Source organism: Radiomyces spectabilis (assembly GCF_025331425.1).
Source record: "Radiomyces spectabilis strain NRRL 2753 chromosome Unknown BYT42scaffold_2, whole genome shotgun sequence".
NCBI classification, from domain to species: domain Eukaryota; kingdom Fungi; phylum Mucoromycota; class Mucoromycetes; order Mucorales; family Radiomycetaceae; genus Radiomyces; species Radiomyces spectabilis.
In genome coordinates, this window is record NW_026251927.1 from 975,115 (window position 1) to 993,821 (window position 18,707).

Genomic DNA, 18,707 nt, shown 5'->3' on the forward strand with positions numbered 1-18,707 from the left:
GTGCATCAGCAACATTTGCATATCTCATCATAGCTAAGAATAAATAGTATGGCTACGATTATGATCACTTACATTACGATTTCTTTCTAACAGCATCATCAATATGGCTGATAGACAGTATGTAGCAACCAACAGTTTTGATGAATAAACGTCACCACCACCTTTCTTGATAGCCATTAAATCAGTTGGAAAAAGTCAAAGGTCAATAGGAAGTGGTTACTTGTACCGCATAATGCAAGCTTTCTTCTTGTTTGTATGGCAAGCAAAATATAGCCTTATGGACACTGCAATCGGAAGCCCGCGATATGACAAGGTCGGATCTCCGTCAGCCGAGCTCGATTTTCTTATCCTTTGAAGCGGAGATTGATAGACTTCCCGTTTTTTCCTCCATTATCCGTCTTATGTTTTCCGATTTGTTCCTCTCTAGTTTCTTCCGTTCACATCAATGTTCGCTGCTAGACAACAGTTTGTGAGAAAATCCGCTACTCTTGGCTCTAGCGTACGCGTAGCCGCTTCCAGAGCAATGGCTCGTGCGCTTCCTGTTGCTGGTCAGCAAGCAGCTCGCGGTTTCTCTACCTCCATGTAGGTCCACTAGGTTATTATGACATGGCAATCGCTAAATCTCGGTAATTGCAGGGCTCCTAAATTCATTGCACTGCGCGCTTTGGCGCAACCTACCGTTGCAAAGGATGCCAAGTATTACAGCGCAAAGGGTAAGCAACTACACAAATTGCATTTTCGTGGCTGGATCATCATTGGCTAAATTTATCGTTAGCTTATCCTGCTCACAACGTCATTGCCATGCCCGCTCTTTCGCCTACGTAAGCGATACCTCGTTTTAGGCTCTGCGAAGTACAATAGTTTAATCGGCTGATATATTGGTACATAGCATGACGGCCGGTGGGATCGGTGCTTTCCAGAAGAAAGTGGGAGATGAATTGCAACCTGGTGATGTCCTGATGGAGATCGAGACTGATAAGGCACAAATGGACTTTGAATGTCAAGAAGAAGGCTTCATTGCCAAGATCCTGGTTCAGGAGGGCGATAAGGATGTTCCTGTCGGCAAAGTAAGCAAAACGCTCTCCAAAGCTATTCTTTATCTGAGCAATTGGTAATTGAATGAAACATTAGCCCATTGCTATTCTCGTTGAAGATGAGGCCGATATTGCTGCTTTCGAGGACTATAAAGTAGAAGATGCTGCTCCTGCTAAGAAGGAAGAACCCACAAAGGCAGAAGCTGCACCCGCTACTCTCGGTAAGTGAACATAACGAAATTTGGAATTAAATGATTTCCTGGACTGAGCTTGGGCTTTTTGAACCGTGACGCAGAACCCGCAAAGGTAATGTTTTAGAGGTGAAAACACGGTTCTGATGACTGACTTTGCTATTTCGCGCGTAGAAGGAGGAAAAGCCTGCGGCCGCTAAGCAGGAGACACCCGTTCAGAAGCCTGGTAAATTTCTCTTTCACTTGTTCCTTGGTTCCATACAATGGTTTTGAGTGCTACACTAAGATTGTTTTTAGCTGCTCCAGCTGCTTCTGCACCCTCCGCACCCAAGGCCGCTGCTCCCGCCTATACTCCTCAGAGTGCCACAGGTGATGCTTTTGCCGATATCCCTACCTCGAATATGAGAAAAATCATCGGTTCCCGCTTGCAAGAGTGCAAGCAGACTGTGCCTCATTATTATTTGACCGTGGAAATCAATATGGACAAGGTGAACAAGCTCCGTGAAGTTCTCAACAAATCGGGCAACGGTCAATACAAGCTGTCTGTCAACGACTTCATCATCAAGGCTTCCGCTCTTAGTTTGAAAAAGGTGCCTGAAGTGAACGCCTCCTGGCACAACGACTTCATCAGACAGTAAGCTTGAGACCCTTTTTACCTTCTTTGTTGAAAAGATTCCCTTAAACATGACCATTTTTAGGTATCATACATCCGATATCTGTGTGGCGGTCGCTACCCCTACTGGTCTGATCACTCCAATTGTTACCAAGGCTGAATCCAAGGGCTTGGCTACTATTTCTTCTCAGGTTAAGGAAATGGCCGGTCGTGCTCGCAATGGTAAACTGGCTCCCCATGAATACCAAGGTGGCAGCTTCACTATTTCCAACTTGGGAATGTACGGTATCAAGCACTTCACTGCTATCATCAACCCTCCTGGAGCATGCATTCTTGCCATTGGTGGTACACAGAAGAAGGTGATCGCTGACGCAACACAGGAACGCGGTGTGGCTGTCCGCGATGTCATGGAAGTTACTTTGAGCGCTGACCACCGTGTGGTGGATGGCGCTGTCGGTGCTACCTGGTTGCAGGCCTTCAAGGAATTCATGGAAAATCCTCTCAAGATGATGTTGTAATTTAAGTAGATATTATAGATTCTGAAATTCATTATCTGTTCAAAACCATCAAAAACACGTTCAGTTTTTGGCGTCACTAAGGTTTGCTAATCCGCACAGTATATGCAGATGTGGGGTCGAGCTTGGCTGGTTCTCGTTCAGCCAGTCGCAGACTATCTTACTTAGGTGAAGAATAATAATATGTCTTTGTCGATTGTATCGACGGTCACTATCCGAGACATTCAGGATTATAGAGATAAAGCACGGACGACTCTGTAGCTCAGAAGTGTTACAACAGTAAGTTCGCAAAATTCGCTTTTCTAGTGGAAATAGGGCATTGGAAATGTCTGTATTGTTGCAGTTTCGCCGTATTGAGAAACACTAAGGAGGTTGTTCTTGCCTAAAAATGGTTGGGGAAGTATCCAAAAGAAAGGAAAGATCATTTGCAAGTATCCAACATCATGCGCTGCTGATTAACCAAGTTGTCCAATCATATTGCGCCAAACAGTGAGGGAGCTAATGACGTAAATTTTATTGGCCGGTCCCACTGAACGGAGACCCGAGTCGCGCCACTTGGATTGATAACTTCAAGGCGTTTGACGCAGGCGGACTTGGCTCAATATTCTTTCTCCTGCCAAACTTCTCAAACTATCAGGTAAGCATGACAGAATGCATAGCGCATTTGCTTTATTGCACAGAATTCGGTATTCAAAGGACACCACTTAGTAACTACATAAGACGAAGTTATTATGGAGACGATGGCTACTCCCGAAAGCAATAAATCTGAAATCGATGTCTCTGAGAAATCAACCTCGTCGAATGAAGGAATTTCTACTACAAACTGGGAACAAGATACCAAACCTATTCCTCGACTTCAAATTGTTGACGAACATCAGACTTTTACGTATGTACATTCTTCTTCTTTTCCGATATACATGTGAAAGGCAGACCTTGTCATTGCGTTTGAAGCTTGCTGCGCGTTTTTCATGTTTTCTAGTTACTAATACAGAATATGATTTCGCCCTGTAGCGATAAACTACCGGAATATTTGAATAAATGGAAGCTCGGCGATGCTGGATTCAAATATAATGTTGTCGCCGTTTTTGGCTCCCAAAGTACCGGAAAAAGTAGGTATAACGGATCTTAAACACAAGTGAACATTTTTGCTTAGGTGACGATAGGTACTCTGTTAAATGGTTTGTTTGGAACATCGTTTGATGTTATGAACGAAGCGCAGAGAAGTCAGACGACAAAGGGTATTTGGATGTCCCGTGGTCGAGGAATGCATGTGCTTGTCATGGACGTTGAAGGTACCGACGGTCGTGAGCGTGGCGAAGATCAGGACTTTGAGCGTAAATCGGCTCTATTCTCCATGGCGACCAGTGAAGTGATCATTCTTAATTTGTGGGAGCATCAAGTGGGCTTGTACCAAGGCGCCAATATGGGTTTGTTGAAGACCGTCTTCGAAGTGAACTTACAGCTCTTCCAGAACCAAAATGGGTATGTCTGACCGGCGAAAAATATTTGATAATTACCATCTGTTAATATTCATCCCACTGTAGCAAAGAGAAGACCTTGTTATTGATTGTTATTCGTGATCACGTCGGTTCTACGCCCCTGGAAAATTTGGCCAAAACACTTCAAGCTGATTTAGAGAAAATCTGGGACGGGTTATCCAAGGTAAATATGACGAATCATGATTGCACCAAGTCCGCATATAGTATATTAAGTCAACTTTCTCTTTGGACATTAGCCTGAGGGTTTGGAGAACTGTAAGATCCATGATTATTTCGACTTTATGTATACTGGTCTGCCGCATAAAATTTTGTTGCCCGAGAAGTTCGATGACGAAGTGACTAAACTTCGACACAGGTAATTCTGCATAGCCCTTTCAACGATTATTCCACATCTGACGTGTTTCTCGTAGATTTAACGATCCCCAAGACGTTAATTTCGTGTTCCGTCCTCAATATCACAAGCGAATTCCTGCTGACGGCTATCACGTGTATGCATCTAGCATCTGGGACAAAATTCTGACCAATAAGGACCTTGATTTGCCTACTCAACAAGAACTTTTGGCACAATATCGATGCGATGAAATCTCCAACGTAGGACCCACTTGATCATATCAAAAAGAAATCAATTATCTAACTCTACTAATGTCATAGGCCGCTATTGAAGTGTTCTCGCAACGGATAGCGCCATTCAAGTCTCCCATTTTGCAAAAAGGACAAACGATCCCAGACCTTGGGAAGGAGATGAAAAAGATTCGATCGGAAGCACTCGAGTCCTTTGATAAGAATGCGTCCAGATACCATCAAGGCGTATATCAAAAGAAGCGCGAGGAATTGTTGACGAAGTTGAATACGCAGTTGAACGTGTACTTCATGGGTCAGCTTAAGAATCTCCACAAGAAGGCCATCACCATGTTCGATGAAAATTTGATGGTACGACTTTTATTCTTCATTGCTTCATTCTGAGTGTTTGTATAACTCAAAAACTTTACTCTTAGGCTGAGTTGAAAAAGCCATCGTACAATTTTGGACAGGTTGTTGAAGACTGTCTCAAGTCTGCGAATGAGTATTTCTTAACCGGTGCTAAAGGTATGTTCGAGATCCACTCATTGCAGTAGAGCTCGTATTAACTCGTTTCACAGATATCATTCTTCCTGAAACCGATTGGTCTTATGATCACGAGCACAGCCTTTTGGAGGAAGAGTTCGCCGAAGTATCTGCTCGAGCTCGTGCCGATGAATTTAAGAAGATGAGCAAGGCTTTGACTGTATGCTGCTGATGATGATGATTATATGACTTGAGAGATACACATGTCTTACCGCTGAATGATATAGAAACAAGTGGAAAACGAGTTGTCAGAACCTGTGTCACTGATATTGAACAAGCCAACATCGGATGCATGGCACAAGATTATTCAGGCGTACAATAGCACAATCGAACACGGACAAGACGTACTGATGAAAAAGGCTAAGAGTAAGGGATACGCATATGGGTAACGAGGGCCATACATACTTACAATTGAATAGACTTCAATTCATCAGAGAAGGAGCTAGAAGATTCAATTGCTGGCTTGAAGCGACAAGCTTGGATTGTTTTACGTAAAAAGGTCGATGAAGAGTTGGCAGACAACATGCTCTTGCTGAAATTACGGACAACGTATGTATTAACCATTTGCTAATTCAAGCGTTCTTTCTTGTGTCCATGTTTGAAGTAACGTTGTTCTACAGATTTGAAGAAAAATTCCGATACGATGAAAATGGTTTGCCTCGAGTATGGAAACCAGAGGATGATATTGATAGCCACTTTAAGCGTGCAAAGGATGAGGTAAGGGACAAAAAGTTCAACAAATCGAGGACGAAAACAGTGAAGTAACATCTTGGTTAGACTCTCACGCTGATACCTTTATTTGCCAAAATCGATTTGAGCGAAGATCCCGAATTTGAAATAGAATCCACAGACGTGAGTCTCCAGTAACGCAGGAGAAAATACCACATGATTGACGTTGTAACTGATCATCTCAACAGGATTTTGATTTCAAGCAATCTCTGACTGTGTTGGGAGAGGCGAAACAAATCGACATTACGAATCGTTTCAAGCGGGAATCTGATGCATTCTACCTGGAAGCAAAGCGTTCAGTGGTCGCAACCACAGCCAAGATACCCATGTGGCTTATTGTTGTCATGATGGCGCTAGGTTGGAACGAGTTTTTAGCGGTCATTTCCAGCCCTATCTATCTCATTCTCTTCGTTCTTTGCATCACTTGCGGTTATGTCATCTATGCGCTTAACCTCTGGGGACCTCTCGAGCGTATCTTTACCGCTGTTGCAGGAGAAGCCACAAGGATGGCCAAAGAACGTATGGTAGAAGGTGTAGAATTAGTGAGAGAGCAAGGAGAACGTCATAAATTACACAAAACTGAATAAAAAGACAGACACGCCATTGTGTAAGAAGGTAAAAGTTTTTTTTTTATTGAAACACCTTCCTTTTTTTCATATCTTCCGGGAAAAGCTTTTTTATTTGGGGGGAGTTCTTTTTTCATTTACTTCATTGTTCTTTTTTTAAAGTTGAGTAATATCAATGATATGGTTTTGCCACCAGTCAAAGCCGCATAGCAGCATACTTTAGGCTCAGGAATATATCATCGCGAATGCTTGCAGATGAAATCGAGGACTTCACCGAACACCAGTCCGAAGACCTTAGCTCAAGGATCCATACCCCAACCACCCTTACGCGAAGCAACGTCTATCGTACTTGTTCACTTGATGGATATACACAGATTTATAGCGAAACCTCCCCGCCAAACCTTTCAGTATAAATACATCAGATTCGACTATGAGATTCCTACCGTGCCCTGCCAAGTGATATTACAAGCGTAAAGAAAAAACATCCTTCCACCCCGATGCGACTCCATATTTATAATAATTTGAGTCGCTGAAACTGGGAGTGAAAATTTTTTTGTGACTATCGAATTTCCATAGCAACGGCGCTCTATTGGTGAATCGAGTCTTCCCGAAAGCATCCCAGATGAATACAGTCACGTTCGCGTTCAAACCGTCGGAAATGTGAAGGGCAGTGTGACAAAGCCAGAGGCGGATACACTTCGTTATAGATGGAAAAACGGTAACAGTCCTGCTGTATCTCAGTTACTGGCGCTACTATGCTATAGATACGGTTAATCGTTCCTTATTTAAGAGAAAAAATTTCTCCAAGGAGACTGCTATAGCGTCAAAGCCGATATGGTCCGCTCCATCGCCTCTGCAAATGTCCTAAACGCTCCTTTGTCTTTTTCTGCATTTTGAAATAGTCGCCCTTTGTGTCTCTGTTGTAGAGCATGACGAAATATATCCAATCTTTGAACATATGACCCGAGATATTCTCTTTCTCTCAAGCCCGTCCCAACTCCTGAACCTCATCGAATTATCCTTTGCTTCACTTCTATATCTTTTGCCTATGCTGGATACTGCCAAGAGAGTTTCCGTCCTCGCCGCATGGCTATGAGGGCTACCTATGATATTTCTGCCTATATGCCATAGTTTACTCGCCCGAAATATGCATACGGCATTACTATCTTCACTAATTCTAAAATGGGATCTCAGGCCGTTGAAAAATTACAAGATCTCTGCCTGCGTATGGTTGTTTACAGCCATTTTTACATTTTCCTTTTAACTGAGAACGGCAAGCTTACTGTTATGAGCGATCACTTCACTACCACCTTAAAACTGATAATTGCATATAGTGTATTGGAGTTTCTCAGATGAGATTATTGCGAGATTTTGAATGTCATCAGCGAGTTACTCGTAACCTTCACTTCTGATGTCGCTGGAGAAATAAGGTACATACAGTGTCACTTTCGTATTTTATTACTGCCGTTCGTCAAAACTATGATAGTTGAAAGATATGGGGCGTTATTGCACAGTGGACTAAGCCACACACCGTTGGATGAATATCGAATTGCCTCGGTTATAAATAGCGATCCTCAGTTTCTGCAAACACCATCATCATCATGCGGGAATTTGTGCCACCAATGTGCACGATTTAGATCGATGCTGCTGCAAGGGGTAAATTTAGAGCGTGAATGATTTTCCCATATTAGCCATTCCATTAAAGATTCGGTTCTCTTGAGAAATGAACAAGTGGAACTATAGAAATACCTTCGACGAGAGGAAATGCTACTGTTATGGGTTAGCTCTCCGCCATTTCATCGATCAAGTTCCGCAAGTTAGGTTTACTAATTGCGAATTGATTCAAAGGAATAGCGCGCGAGAGTACAGCCTTGGGAGTTTTACCCGCAGTTATTTCTCTAAAGCTGAGTGAGTCCATCCATGTTTCTTGCCGAAAAATAGTTGATGGTGTCGTTGTTATCATTCAGCCTGAATTATAGTTCGTTCGACACTTATTGGTGCGATTCGATGGCGGCAAAGTAACATTGTCCCTTGAAGAAGTCTCACAGCATTTGCCAATGGCGGATGCATCTTGTTGATCGCGATTCCGCTTTCCGTATTATCTTTTGTGCAAAAGGATAATTCGGATAGTGGTATCGTCCTGCATCAAATATTTTTTTTCTTTTCTTTCTTTCTTTCTTTCTTGCCGTTTGATGATGATTGTGTTGGCAGTTCTGATGAAATGGAATACAAATGTCTTGAACGAGCAAACTCATTCGTTATGGCAACGGTCGTGTTTCTTGAAGGCATTTAACGAATGTGTCCTGTAACGTTATGATCGTTCTTCTCTCATGGTCAGTCTCGCTGGATTTAATGGGCAAGCTGATTGGCTAGAGCTCTTGCTGCTGAAGAAGAACAACGAAGTACGGCCGACCTTTGGATAGAGCAACATTGCTTTCTCAGGCACGCTCGGATTGTTGGGACAACCTGTAAACCTGGAACGAGAATGTTCTGAAAGATTGCAAGGAGTGCAGAAAATGATTGAGTGGAAGGATACAGCTTCCTCAGCGTGCCCCAGATGTGGGGACAGTCGCGATTGGTGGATCGAGCATGGTCCTGGCAAACCACAGGAAACACAGGCAGTATTTGAAAATGACATTGAATAAAACATAGTTCATTTCAAAGAACCAGGATAAAGAGAGGATTCAATTAGAGAATCATACAGCATTATTGTAGTCCATCCAACGGAAGTGCAGATCATATAGAGACTTTTGCAACCGGTTAAACAACATAGCCCGTATTCCATGCGGTGAGATAATTGGCAAACATTTTTAATAAAAGTGGGGAAGGTGTCATCAGTGTTTCTCATCTCCGAAAACTGATTGGATCAGGAACATGACATCGGGGTTTGACAGCTCTAGTCACATCGTGAGTCAAACGAAAGCCGGGTTCCTCACCTTCTTTTTCCCTCCTGTTTTTCATTAGATATCATGGCCACCATAGAAATTAGACCCGCGACCGTTGATGATGTCGCCCTTATTTTGGGATTCATTAAGCAACTTGCAGAATACGAAAAGTTAGCTCACCAAGTCGTTGCCACCGAAGAAATTCTCAGAAAGAACCTCTTCGGCGACCGTCCCTATGCCGAAGTGATTATCGCTTACTGTCAGAAAGATGAAAACGCACAGAAAGAGCCTGCAGGCATGGCATTGTTTTTCCACAACTTCAGTACATTCCTCGGACGACCTGGTCTCTACCTAGAGGACTTGTTTGTCCTCCCTGAATATCGAGGCCTCGGTGTTGGCAAGAAGCTGCTCGTCCAGTTGGCTGCTTTGGCCAAAGAACGTGAATGTGGACGTTACGAGTGGGTTGTCCTCGACTGGAATGAGCCATCGCGAAAGTTTTATGAATCGCTGGGCGCTGAACCTCATGCTGAATGGATCATTCATCGTGTAGAAGGCAAATCCCTGGAGGATCTCGCCGCTTTATAGACGTTATGTTGGTTTCATAATTATGTCAATGTATCAGGATATGGAATAAATAGAGTATTACATGTTTGTAACGTACACCGTAATAAGAAGGATCTTAAGCTTTTGATGAATAAACTGTAGTAGGAATCCTTGCTTCCAAAACTGTGCAGAAATATCGATTTATTAGACAACGGTGACCATGAAATCGAAGTATCACTTGGAAACCGTTGGACACATGTGACTCGATTTCGCTTGTCTAGCGCTTTTTCGACGTGTCTGCCAATAAGGATTGACCGAGGAAGTGAGGACGAAATTTTTCGGAGTGCAGTCCACAAATACGGAGCTTTGGCACAGCACAAGGGTTAAAATATATACAATATCCTTGTTTATTAGCTACAATGGTCAAACTCGAAGAAGTCGCTATCGATCAAACTGAAGTCCAGGAATATTTGAGCGACGACGATAACTACAGCGATTATTCTGACGATGATTTCGATGAAGACGAAGACGAATCGCTCTTGGATCGTATTATCGCTCTCAAAGAAATTGTGCCATTGAAGCATCGCAACCGCATTTCCTCCGGTGTTTCTTCCTTAACTTCCTGGGGAAAGACTGGCGCTACCTTTGTTGGAAAAAGCGCTTGGGTATTGACCACTTCTATGTTATTACTTGTCCTGCCTCTTGCATTGGAGATCGAGAAAGAACAAGCTTTGGTGGCCTATGAAAAGGAAGCCATGCAACAACAGGGTGCTCAACAGGTATATATATATATATATATAAATATATATATTTATATAGAAGCACATAACTCATCGCTTTTGCGGATTATATGGATTGAATACCTGCGTTCTAACACATATCTTCTTTTCAGATGTTAAATCCCGGTATGTATGGTCAACCTCAACCAGGTCAACCAGCACAACAACAGCAACAACAACAACAAGGTCAATTGAAAGCACCAGGTTTCTAAGCGTAACAGTTGATAAGTAAAATAAAAAAAAATGAAAACTATTGTAAAGAAAGAGGGATCAAAGAGCAGTCATAATACGATGAATATGTTCTCAGTAATGTTCAATCCCTTTATGTATATGATCTTCTTGTGCCCAGTTGGCAGACATTTAGATGGATAAAGCCGAAATTGAATAAAAAAAAAATAGACTTTTGCTTGGAAGTATAATGTAGGCTTTTCACTGCATTTTTTTTTATTCCTTGGTTACATGCGCAACCTTGTTGCTGTTTTCTCAACATCTTGCATTTTTTTTATGGTTTTTGATTCTCTTTAATAATCATATTCTAATATGGTGGATAACCAGGTTGCGGTGGGTAACCTTGCTGAGGCGGATATGTATTAGCAGGAGGATAGCCTCCCGACGACACCGGTGGATAAATGCCTTGGTGTGCTGCAAACGGCGTGCCTACAACATCATTACGCGGGGCATAGTTGCCGTTAAAGTGTTGTGGTTCTGGGAAACCGATATTCGACTGCGCTGGTGGAGGATAGCTTGATGGGCCGGGAAATCCATATTGGCCATTAGAAGGAGGATAAGGATGAGCGGGTGGATATACATCACCGTGGGGATACTCTGCGATATTTAATTTAGTGGATCCTGTCTTTTCTATACCAATTGGGTTTCTTAAACTTACGTCCATTACTATGAGGTCTGGGCGACACCCCTTGAGGATTGTAAGGCGCTGATAACAATGGAGCGGCCGATGAATCGGGTCTCTGAGTTCCATAACCCATTGGAGGACGAGGCGGATAGCCATGGGAAGATTGAGAAGAAGGAGCTACAAAACCTGCTGGGCTGGGAGAACGTCCGGGGCCAGAAGAATAACGGCCTGGTACACCGGAAGATAACGAGGGTGTAGGATTGATGGTAGGTGGCATGTGAGGTGTGGCCTGCTGATCCTGAGAGGTACCTGGAGGTGGAGGCGGAATATAGGGAGGCGGACCTGGTTTGTTCATACGCACTGGTGTAGAAATCGATTCAGTAGGCGCAGGCGGAAGAGGTCTTTGCGAAGGCGGTCTGTAACCTGCGTTTGGTACGGGTGGATGATAGCCACCAAATGACACTGGGCGACCAGCATTTTTGTAACGCGTTGGTTGACGACGAGGCGGAGGATTCTAGATCCCTTATGTTATCATTGACTGCAAGAGATATAACGGGGAATACAACTCTATCCATCAACACTTACTGCCGAGTAAAACGTCAACTCAAGATAGATTTGCCCTGCGCTTCTGCCGCGATAGGTCAAAGGGAACCAATCTAGCATCCAAATGGCACACAAATCAGCATTTAGACAACGCTATTCTAATGATTTCACACTAATATATTGATCGTCCATACCGTCGGCTTCGCCTTCTGTAATTGCTTTAGTGATATCGATTTCGCCTTCCGAAATCAGATCTTCACGCTTCGAATCTTCATCAAATAACTGCACTCTCATTTTGGTTTTCCCCTCAGGAACAGGGATATTCACCTAATGATATATTGCATTAGTATTTTATAGTGCTTCGGGCTTGATAAAGCACGTACCTGATCATCCCACAAAGGATGTTGTCCGCCACGGTAATCAGTTTTCGTTTTCTTAGCAACCTCGCCGAGTCGGAAAACACAAAAAGGATCTTGCTTGCCCACAATCTAAAGCTGCATTCAGTGCCTTGAAGTAAAGCACTTTGCATCCCCTTTCAGAACTTACCTCGCGATTGGGCAAATCTCTCTAGATGGCAGCCGAAACGCATATAAAAAACACATAAAAAGACGAATAGCAAAGGTCAGTAACGCCATATTAAGCCAATATTTCGAGCAGATAAATGCTTACAGCTTTTAGCGCTACCACCGCAAGCTCACCAATGATTTTAGGCTGTGTCATTAAGAGTAATGGAGAAAGAGTGCCAAGTTTGGGTTGGTCGCCGATTCCACCCAAGAAGAATCGGTGTTTCAATACATGCGGATCCGATCTGGAAAACGGTAATGTTTGTGGCGACAGCCCAGATTTGAGGGCGAAAGCATTTTCGCGGCAGCACCGTTTTATTGCTCTCTTGGAAACGGCAAAGCTATTTTTGGATTTCCAATGTGAGTTTTTTTATGGCTAGAAAATGATGCTACGCACAGTTCATACTAAAAAGTGAGAGCGCCTGATGTATGAGTCTGTCATTTGTCCATTTTTAAATCGCGTTTCTTTTGGCAGGGGACCAGTGGCCCAAACGTTTATTGAAAAGCGAATACAGATTGCACATTTGCAACTGTGGCTTTTATTGAATCAAATACAAATCGACCGACGTATCTGAAAATAAGTCCCTAGAAATTTTCTATATAGGCCGTTCATACATACCTTGATAACCGTTAAAGACTAGTGCGAAATACTATGAAGTTTCGTGCTCTCAACACCAGGGCCGTGTAAGTTACTGTGAGCGCTCCCGATGCATTCAACTTTTTTTTTCTGTTACCAAAGAACTAGGGATTTCTCCAGTAAAAGCGTAAAACATTTGCTCAACTTTCTGCATCTTGCATAGAAGAGGGTATAAATGGCATCGTTACAGTCGTCCCTCGATAATTTCAACGCCCCTAAATTTCAACCCTTCGATATTTTCACGACTCTGAGGGCCCTCCACCGAAAAATAGCAGGTAACTTTCACGATTCTCTTTAATTTCAACTTTCACGGTAATTTTTGGTCGTGAATACTTACGAAGAACAACATCAGCCAATCACATTTGAGAATTATAGTAAAGTAAAGGTTGGGATCTGAAGAAGGGAAAAGATATGAGAGAATACAAGCTACTGTAGCTGGTTGATGATTTCTTAAAAAAGCCCCTAATTTACTTCGCTTTGAGTGTGCAATCTTTTGGTATTTCAGGGAAAGCAACTCAGTATAAAGCTGATATTTACATTGGTCCCCGCTTGGCTTCTTCATTGAACACTTTTTAATTGGTGTCGTGAGCACAATGAGAAGGCTCAGTGCACAAATGCAGCAATCACACTCTGGTTTATCCGGAACATATTTATGCCGAATTTCGTCAATTTCAACACCTCAATATTTTCAAGGCACCTGACCCCCCTTTGGCCGTGAAATTATCGAGGGACGACAGTAGCAACAAGCAATTAGTAAAGAGCTCTATCGTCTTACATTATAATTTTTACAAGTTGGATGGAAAAAAGAAGAGATATCATGTTTATTTTTGGCCTTGGAGCTGCTTATTTTTACTGACAAAGTTTCCTTTTACTTTTAATTGCCAATTAGATTAACACAAAAACAGTGACAAAGGAACAACCAAGACTTCAATAATCAGAGACCTTACAAGCGAAGAAACATCGCTGTACCTCGAGCCAAATAATTGTCCAAATTGTTTATGTTAAACACCTGTATAACCCAAAATGCACTTCCGGCGATAAGTTTTAAAGAGAGCAAAAACCTCATATGCACATGTTTGCCATTCACCGTCTTTCAGAAGAGGTTACCGTACAGTTTTTCTGCTGAAGCCAGTATCGACGAGCTTGAATCATCGATGTCAACAACTGACTTGCGGCGTATGGGCGTGCGAGTATAGTGAATGGCAGCAAAGTTGGAGCACATTCCCTCAGTTGGCAACTGGAGACCGTTTCGAGGTTATTGCGTTCAATTTTCCAATCGATCCGCATAATGCGGTGACAGTCCCACATACTTCATCATCTGATGGAGAAGCAGCCGAGAATGCTGTGATATGGTGAACACATGGAGCGAAATTTATCTGGCATTTGCAGTGCACCAGCAAACGAAGCCAGACATCAGTCGCCTCAATATTGTTCTAAGTGAGTTCCCGATGAGATGTTATAATCATATATCGTGGCTCGCGCTATGATGACCTGTCTAGCGCTATTATCATCAATAAACTCCAATCGTTGCATTTTATCGCTCAATTCGTAAACGGATTAACTGTTTAAGACGCCAATCAACAGGATACGTGCTAAGGCCTGACGAACGGTTTCGGCAAGGTCAACGAGCAGGAACTGTAACACAAAACGATTTTATGTTTGTTATGGGAGTGGTTTATTTTATGTAGTCTTTCCGACAGGAAAAGACTTGACGAGGATATAAGTTATCACCGATATGACCTGTCATTATGCGTACAATAATTCAATTTCCAGCAACCAGCAGAAGAAGGAGAGTTTTCAATATGAGTTACATCACTATGATACAACGATCACCTGTGAGCATGCTTACAATACATCAATGAAACAGGTTATTCAACTGCTCCATAAAAGCATATAAGTTCACTTGCTCCTCTCCTTTCCTTTCTTTTCCTTTTCCTTTCGGGCCCAAGATCATACAATATCTCTGGCGCCCCAAACTCATTTCTGGGCAATACATACAAGGTGAGCCGAAAATAACCACAAATTCAAAGTGCGAAAATCCCATTTACTAAATGTTTTTTTGATCAATGCAACGATTTCCAACAAGTAAATGTCACAGCCAATCAAAAATCTATGTCGCTGGGCGATGAAAATGATGTTGTTGGTGAGTCAAAATCAATGTCATTAATCATTCAAAATTAAATTCAGCTTTTAGAAATGTAAGCCGTCACGAGAAAAAAAAAAAAAAAAAGCCAGAAGACCGCAGCATCCGTGTCTCTCTCTCTTTCTGCCTGGTGTTTTTTTTATCGATTTACTATCAAATTCATGTCAACATCCAAAAACAAGTTATTAACACGCGGTCAAGCCATATGCCTTGTACTTGATATGGTGCCCACTGTCGAAAACCGACGAAAAGGAAATGACATAGTAGAGAACAGTGTGTTTAACGTTACATATACCGACGACCAAGGGCCCCAGCATCCTTTTGCGATGGGGAAGTCCACCATCGAAAAAAACCCGTTTACCTACAAGGCCTATCCGAGGACACCGCCTACCAGCCCAACTATATATCCAAGCATTACTGCGGCCAATGATGAAATCAGCGATTTAAGCAACAGCAACAACGATGGCGAGGACAGCGACGACAGCACTGATGGGTCGACAGTATACAAACTTGAAACTCTGCTACATATCACGAAGTCGATATTTTTCACGGATGCTGAAAACAAAGAACTCTTTGATTATGGGTTTTATACCACGTCAGACATTTATAACGCCATCACCAAACAACTGCCACGACTACACAAATTTATGAATGCGTCGAAGTTTGGAAGACTTATCAAAGACAATGACTTCGGCGAACGGGTGTCCAAACGTGTCGACGGAAAAAATTTGAAAGGACGTATGTTATACAAAATCAAGGATGACGCGATTGGAAAGTTGGTGGAATCTGCATCTGCCTTCCGAACAGAAATCAAGAACGTTGGCAGCGATTGGATAAACGTGGGGTATGTCAGGAAATCTCCGGGCATTGAAAGCGTGGCGACACGGCAAGGACTCCTCGAGGGAATGATCATGAAGTTAAGGAACCGATGTCTCTGTCGTTATATATTTGCCTCTACCAGCTCGATATCATCTTCACCGATCTTGGAAAGAGATTTCTTCGTGGACAGCAATAGCAATAGCAACAGCAACAACAACATCAAGGCCACCGACCTGGCTTATTGCGATGGGGATACCCAAGCAATGATTGATTTCATTGGACCTTCGATCAAGAAAATTCGACTTTGTGTGATTTCATATGCTGGACTTTCAAACAATCCTGGCGATGTCGTCTTGTTCTTAAAGTATGAAAAAATGTTGCTCATGTTTATTTCTTACTAACTTTTGTTGTATCTTTTATAGAAGCTGTAAGATGGTCAAAGCAATTGTTGTGGATCATGACAGCCATATAGAAGTACTGCACAGATATTCTCTGTTGCATGGGAACCAAAAGAAAATTCAAGTTTTCAGATCGAGATCTGGTTGCGTCAAACGATCAACCAGCGGAAAAATGTCATCTTAATGGGCGACTCGATCGATGAATTGCAAAGGAGCCAAGGAATAAAACATGACCGTTCTTTGAAACGCTGGATTCCGGAATCATAATACTGAAGCGTTATCGCACGCTATATATCTCGACACATATGACATTGTCATCTTTGGTGACGCCAATATGAACCCTATCATCGACCTTCTCCATCACGTGTAACAACGACGACTATTCCCACCTAGTCTCTGATGACGCTATTTGTAATTTGTAATTTGTGTAATTCAATACCGAAATGAAAATATAACAAAAAGTAATAAAGCTATCAATGAATAAGATTGATTTGAAATTTTTTTTTCATCTTGTCCAGGAACAAGAAAAATACACGTTTCGCCTTTTTCATTGACCGTTCCAGCCGCTGTGCCCATGGTTGGCTGAGTTCCGTAATATGTGAGAAAACTTGTAGAATAAAAGAGACAATAAGAATCCTTTAGACTGTTTGATATCTTTATTTCAATAGACCTGATCTGCAATTTATACTTTTAGTCTTGTATCAGAATTGACAATTATCTGTGAGCAGTCCTCTCTTGCAAGGTATATTTACAAGAATCCATGTGCTGTGATGTGACAGCGTTACTCTTATGCCCTGATCCATCGGTGATGAGAGGTTATAGATGGAGAAGCTTGATCGACGATAGAAGTTGTGGATGAAGAGATTGAATCAATGTTCTAATGGAGAAGCTCACTCAGAATAGAAACACGTCAAGATCCCGATCCATCCTGTTTTGGAACACATGTTTAGGATTCATAATACGACAAGTAGTGGATATACCACAAGTTCAACCGAAAATGCCATTCCAGCCTCACTTCAGCCATTTCTCTGTGAAGAATAAGAATAAGAATAAGAATATGAATAGGATATCCGTGTGTGATTCTTATTTTCTATCACAGCCATTATCCTCCACTATATATATAGTGCTCCCATTGACAATACCGATTCCCTTCCACTCCTTCGACACCAGCGGTTTCTTTAATAATATTATACACCAAACTGAATCTATTATTGACTTCTTTTGTAGACTCCCCCTGCCCCAATCTCCTATTTTCTTTGTTTCAAGACCCAGCACTCATTGCGACCCGTGACTCCATCAATAAAATAAGATTGTTGGCTCACAAAAAAAAGTACCTGTTTTTTTTATTTCCATCTGTGGTATATCCACTACTTGTCGTATTATCCATCTAGACTGGTGTTCCCAAACAGGAAAGATCGGGATCTAGACGTGTTTCCATTCTGAGTGAGCTTCTCCATTAAAACACCAATTGAGCCTCTTCATCCATAACTTGGATCTATCGCCGAGATCAATTCATACGGGTAAAGCTGTTACATCACAGCATGAAGATTCTTCCTAATACACCTTATAACCAAGGACTGCTCACTGATAATTATTAATTGCGACTCAAGACTAAAGTATAAATAAGCAGATCACATTAATCGAAATAAACATATCCAACAGTCTCAAAGAATTCACATTGTGTGTCGTTCCTAATACAATTGCTGTTGGCTCCACCTCCGATGCCTTTGTTTTGCCAACAGTGCCATTGTTTCTTTTGTTCTAAATTCTCTCATATATCACAAGATACACTAAACCACAATATAAAAACTAGAATAGACTTAACTCGTAAGGACACAAGGTTTATCTTTCTCAATTATACAAAGATACTTGACATATTCCATTTGTATTTTGGTAGTTTTTTATTCTATCTCGCAATACCACAGAGCACAGCACATTCAGAGTGTAGACAGCACATTTCTACACTCTAAAAAGTGCCGTCTACACTTTCAAATGTGCCGTCTACACTCTAAAAAGTGCTGTCTACACTTTCAAAAGTGCTGTCTACACTCTAAAAAGTGCTGTCTACACTCTAAAATGTGCTGTCTACACTCTAAAAAGTGCTGTCTACATCTAAAAAGTGCTGTCTACACTTAAAAGTGCTGTCTACACTTTCAAAAGTGCTGTCTACACTTTCAAAAGTGCTGTCTACACTTTCAAAAGTGCCGTCTACACTTTCAAAAGTGCCGTCTACACTTTCAAATGTGCCGTCTACACTCTAAAATGTGCTGTCTACACTCTAAAAAGTGCTGTC

General features: G+C 42.0%; 7 protein-coding genes across 7 annotated transcripts; 5 read left to right on the plus strand and 2 right to left on the minus strand.

Annotated features, from left to right (window-relative positions):
• The first annotated feature begins 402 nt into the window (after nt 1-402).
• Nucleotides 403-2,845, plus strand: BYT42DRAFT_555738 (2-oxoacid dehydrogenases acyltransferase-domain-containing protein). Its single transcript, XM_051566707.1, has 9 exons — nt 403-582; nt 637-713; nt 776-821; nt 890-1,067; nt 1,132-1,255; nt 1,330-1,340; nt 1,400-1,451; nt 1,523-1,859; nt 1,924-2,845. The coding sequence occupies exons 1-9, from the start codon at nt 446-448 to the stop codon at nt 2,354-2,356; spliced, it is 1,395 nt and encodes a 464-aa protein (XP_051427074.1). The 5' UTR covers nt 403-445; the 3' UTR covers nt 2,357-2,845.
• A 7-nt stretch (nt 2,846-2,852) lies between these two features.
• Nucleotides 2,853-6,325, plus strand: BYT42DRAFT_555744 (RHD3/Sey1). The gene is made up of 15 exons (XM_051566708.1): nt 2,853-2,990; nt 3,062-3,239; nt 3,365-3,462; nt 3,517-3,835; nt 3,898-4,015; nt 4,089-4,207; nt 4,263-4,443; nt 4,504-4,782; nt 4,848-4,938; nt 4,992-5,116; nt 5,184-5,322; nt 5,376-5,505; nt 5,577-5,673; nt 5,734-5,808; nt 5,874-6,325. Exons 2-15 carry the CDS (start codon nt 3,085-3,087, stop codon nt 6,270-6,272), a joined length of 2,325 nt encoding a protein of 774 aa, XP_051427075.1. The 5' UTR covers nt 2,853-2,990; nt 3,062-3,084; the 3' UTR covers nt 6,273-6,325.
• A 2,750-nt stretch (nt 6,326-9,075) lies between these two features.
• BYT42DRAFT_555754 (acyl-CoA N-acyltransferase) lies at nt 9,076-9,911 on the plus strand. The gene has a single exon (XM_051566709.1). The coding sequence runs from the start codon at nt 9,221-9,223 to the stop codon at nt 9,719-9,721; it is 501 nt and encodes a 166-aa protein (XP_051427076.1). The 5' UTR covers nt 9,076-9,220; the 3' UTR covers nt 9,722-9,911.
• A 119-nt stretch (nt 9,912-10,030) lies between these two features.
• Nucleotides 10,031-10,872, plus strand: BYT42DRAFT_555757 (mitochondrial import receptor subunit Tom22-domain-containing protein). Its single transcript, XM_051566710.1, has 2 exons — nt 10,031-10,458; nt 10,572-10,872. The coding sequence occupies exons 1-2, from the start codon at nt 10,099-10,101 to the stop codon at nt 10,668-10,670; spliced, it is 459 nt and encodes a 152-aa protein (XP_051427077.1). The 5' UTR covers nt 10,031-10,098; the 3' UTR covers nt 10,671-10,872.
• Nucleotides 10,873-10,877: 5 nt separating this feature from the next.
• BYT42DRAFT_183181 (uncharacterized protein) lies at nt 10,878-12,052 on the minus strand. Its single transcript, XM_051562425.1, has 3 exons — nt 11,897-12,052; nt 11,345-11,833; nt 10,878-11,283 (listed from the first exon to the last, which is right to left on the minus strand). The coding sequence occupies exons 2-3, from the start codon at nt 11,664-11,666 to the stop codon at nt 10,994-10,996; spliced, it is 612 nt and encodes a 203-aa protein (XP_051427078.1). The 5' UTR covers nt 11,667-11,833; nt 11,897-12,052; the 3' UTR covers nt 10,878-10,993.
• BYT42DRAFT_489903 (C2 domain-containing protein) lies at nt 11,879-12,574 on the minus strand (the record flags this gene model as incomplete). The annotated part of the gene is made up of 4 exons (XM_051563969.1): nt 11,879-11,967; nt 12,049-12,181; nt 12,238-12,342; nt 12,524-12,574. 4 exons carry the CDS (start codon nt 12,572-12,574, stop codon nt 11,879-11,881), a joined length of 378 nt encoding a protein of 125 aa, XP_051427079.1.
• A 2,693-nt stretch (nt 12,575-15,267) lies between these two features.
• On the plus strand, nt 15,268-16,884 carry BYT42DRAFT_526494 (uncharacterized protein). The gene is made up of 2 exons (XM_051565349.1): nt 15,268-16,380; nt 16,439-16,884. Exons 1-2 carry the CDS (start codon nt 15,359-15,361, stop codon nt 16,596-16,598), a joined length of 1,182 nt encoding a protein of 393 aa, XP_051427080.1. The 5' UTR covers nt 15,268-15,358; the 3' UTR covers nt 16,599-16,884.
• The last annotated feature ends 1,823 nt before the right edge of the window (nt 16,885-18,707 follow it).

What these genes read in the sequence shown, in the direction of transcription:
- BYT42DRAFT_555744 (XM_051566708.1), top strand. Translation starts at nt 3,085, where the DNA reads ATGGAGACGATGGCTACTCCCGAAAGCAATAAATCTGAAATCGATGTC. An exon ending in TCTGGGACGGGTTATCCAAG is followed by an intron (nt 4,016 to 4,088) that starts GTAAATATGACG and finishes TTTGGACATTAG; the next exon opens with CCTGAGGGTTTGGAGAACTG. An exon ending in GATGCGATGAAATCTCCAAC is followed by an intron (nt 4,444 to 4,503) that starts GTAGGACCCACT and finishes CTAATGTCATAG; the next exon opens with GCCGCTATTGAAGTGTTCTC.
- BYT42DRAFT_183181 (XM_051562425.1), bottom strand. Translation starts at nt 11,666, where the DNA reads ATGAACAAACCAGGTCCGCCTCCCTATATTCCGCCTCCACCTCCAGGT. An exon ending in CAGACCTCATAGTAATGGAC is followed by an intron (nt 11,284 to 11,344) that starts GTAAGTTTAAGA and finishes TAAATATCGCAG; the next exon opens with AGTATCCCCACGGTGATGTA.
- BYT42DRAFT_526494 (XM_051565349.1), top strand. Translation starts at nt 15,359, where the DNA reads ATGTCAACATCCAAAAACAAGTTATTAACACGCGGTCAAGCCATATGC. An exon ending in GATGTCGTCTTGTTCTTAAA is followed by an intron (nt 16,381 to 16,438) that starts GTATGAAAAAAT and finishes TATCTTTTATAG; the next exon opens with AAGCTGTAAGATGGTCAAAG.
- BYT42DRAFT_555738 (XM_051566707.1), top strand. Translation starts at nt 446, where the DNA reads ATGTTCGCTGCTAGACAACAGTTTGTGAGAAAATCCGCTACTCTTGGC. An exon ending in CGCGGTTTCTCTACCTCCAT is followed by an intron (nt 583 to 636) that starts GTAGGTCCACTA and finishes CGGTAATTGCAG; the next exon opens with GGCTCCTAAATTCATTGCAC. An exon ending in GACACCCGTTCAGAAGCCTG is followed by an intron (nt 1,452 to 1,522) that starts GTAAATTTCTCT and finishes GATTGTTTTTAG; the next exon opens with CTGCTCCAGCTGCTTCTGCA.
- BYT42DRAFT_555754 (XM_051566709.1), top strand. Translation starts at nt 9,221, where the DNA reads ATGGCCACCATAGAAATTAGACCCGCGACCGTTGATGATGTCGCCCTT.
- BYT42DRAFT_555757 (XM_051566710.1), top strand. Translation starts at nt 10,099, where the DNA reads ATGGTCAAACTCGAAGAAGTCGCTATCGATCAAACTGAAGTCCAGGAA. An exon ending in AACAACAGGGTGCTCAACAG is followed by an intron (nt 10,459 to 10,571) that starts GTATATATATAT and finishes TCTTCTTTTCAG; the next exon opens with ATGTTAAATCCCGGTATGTA.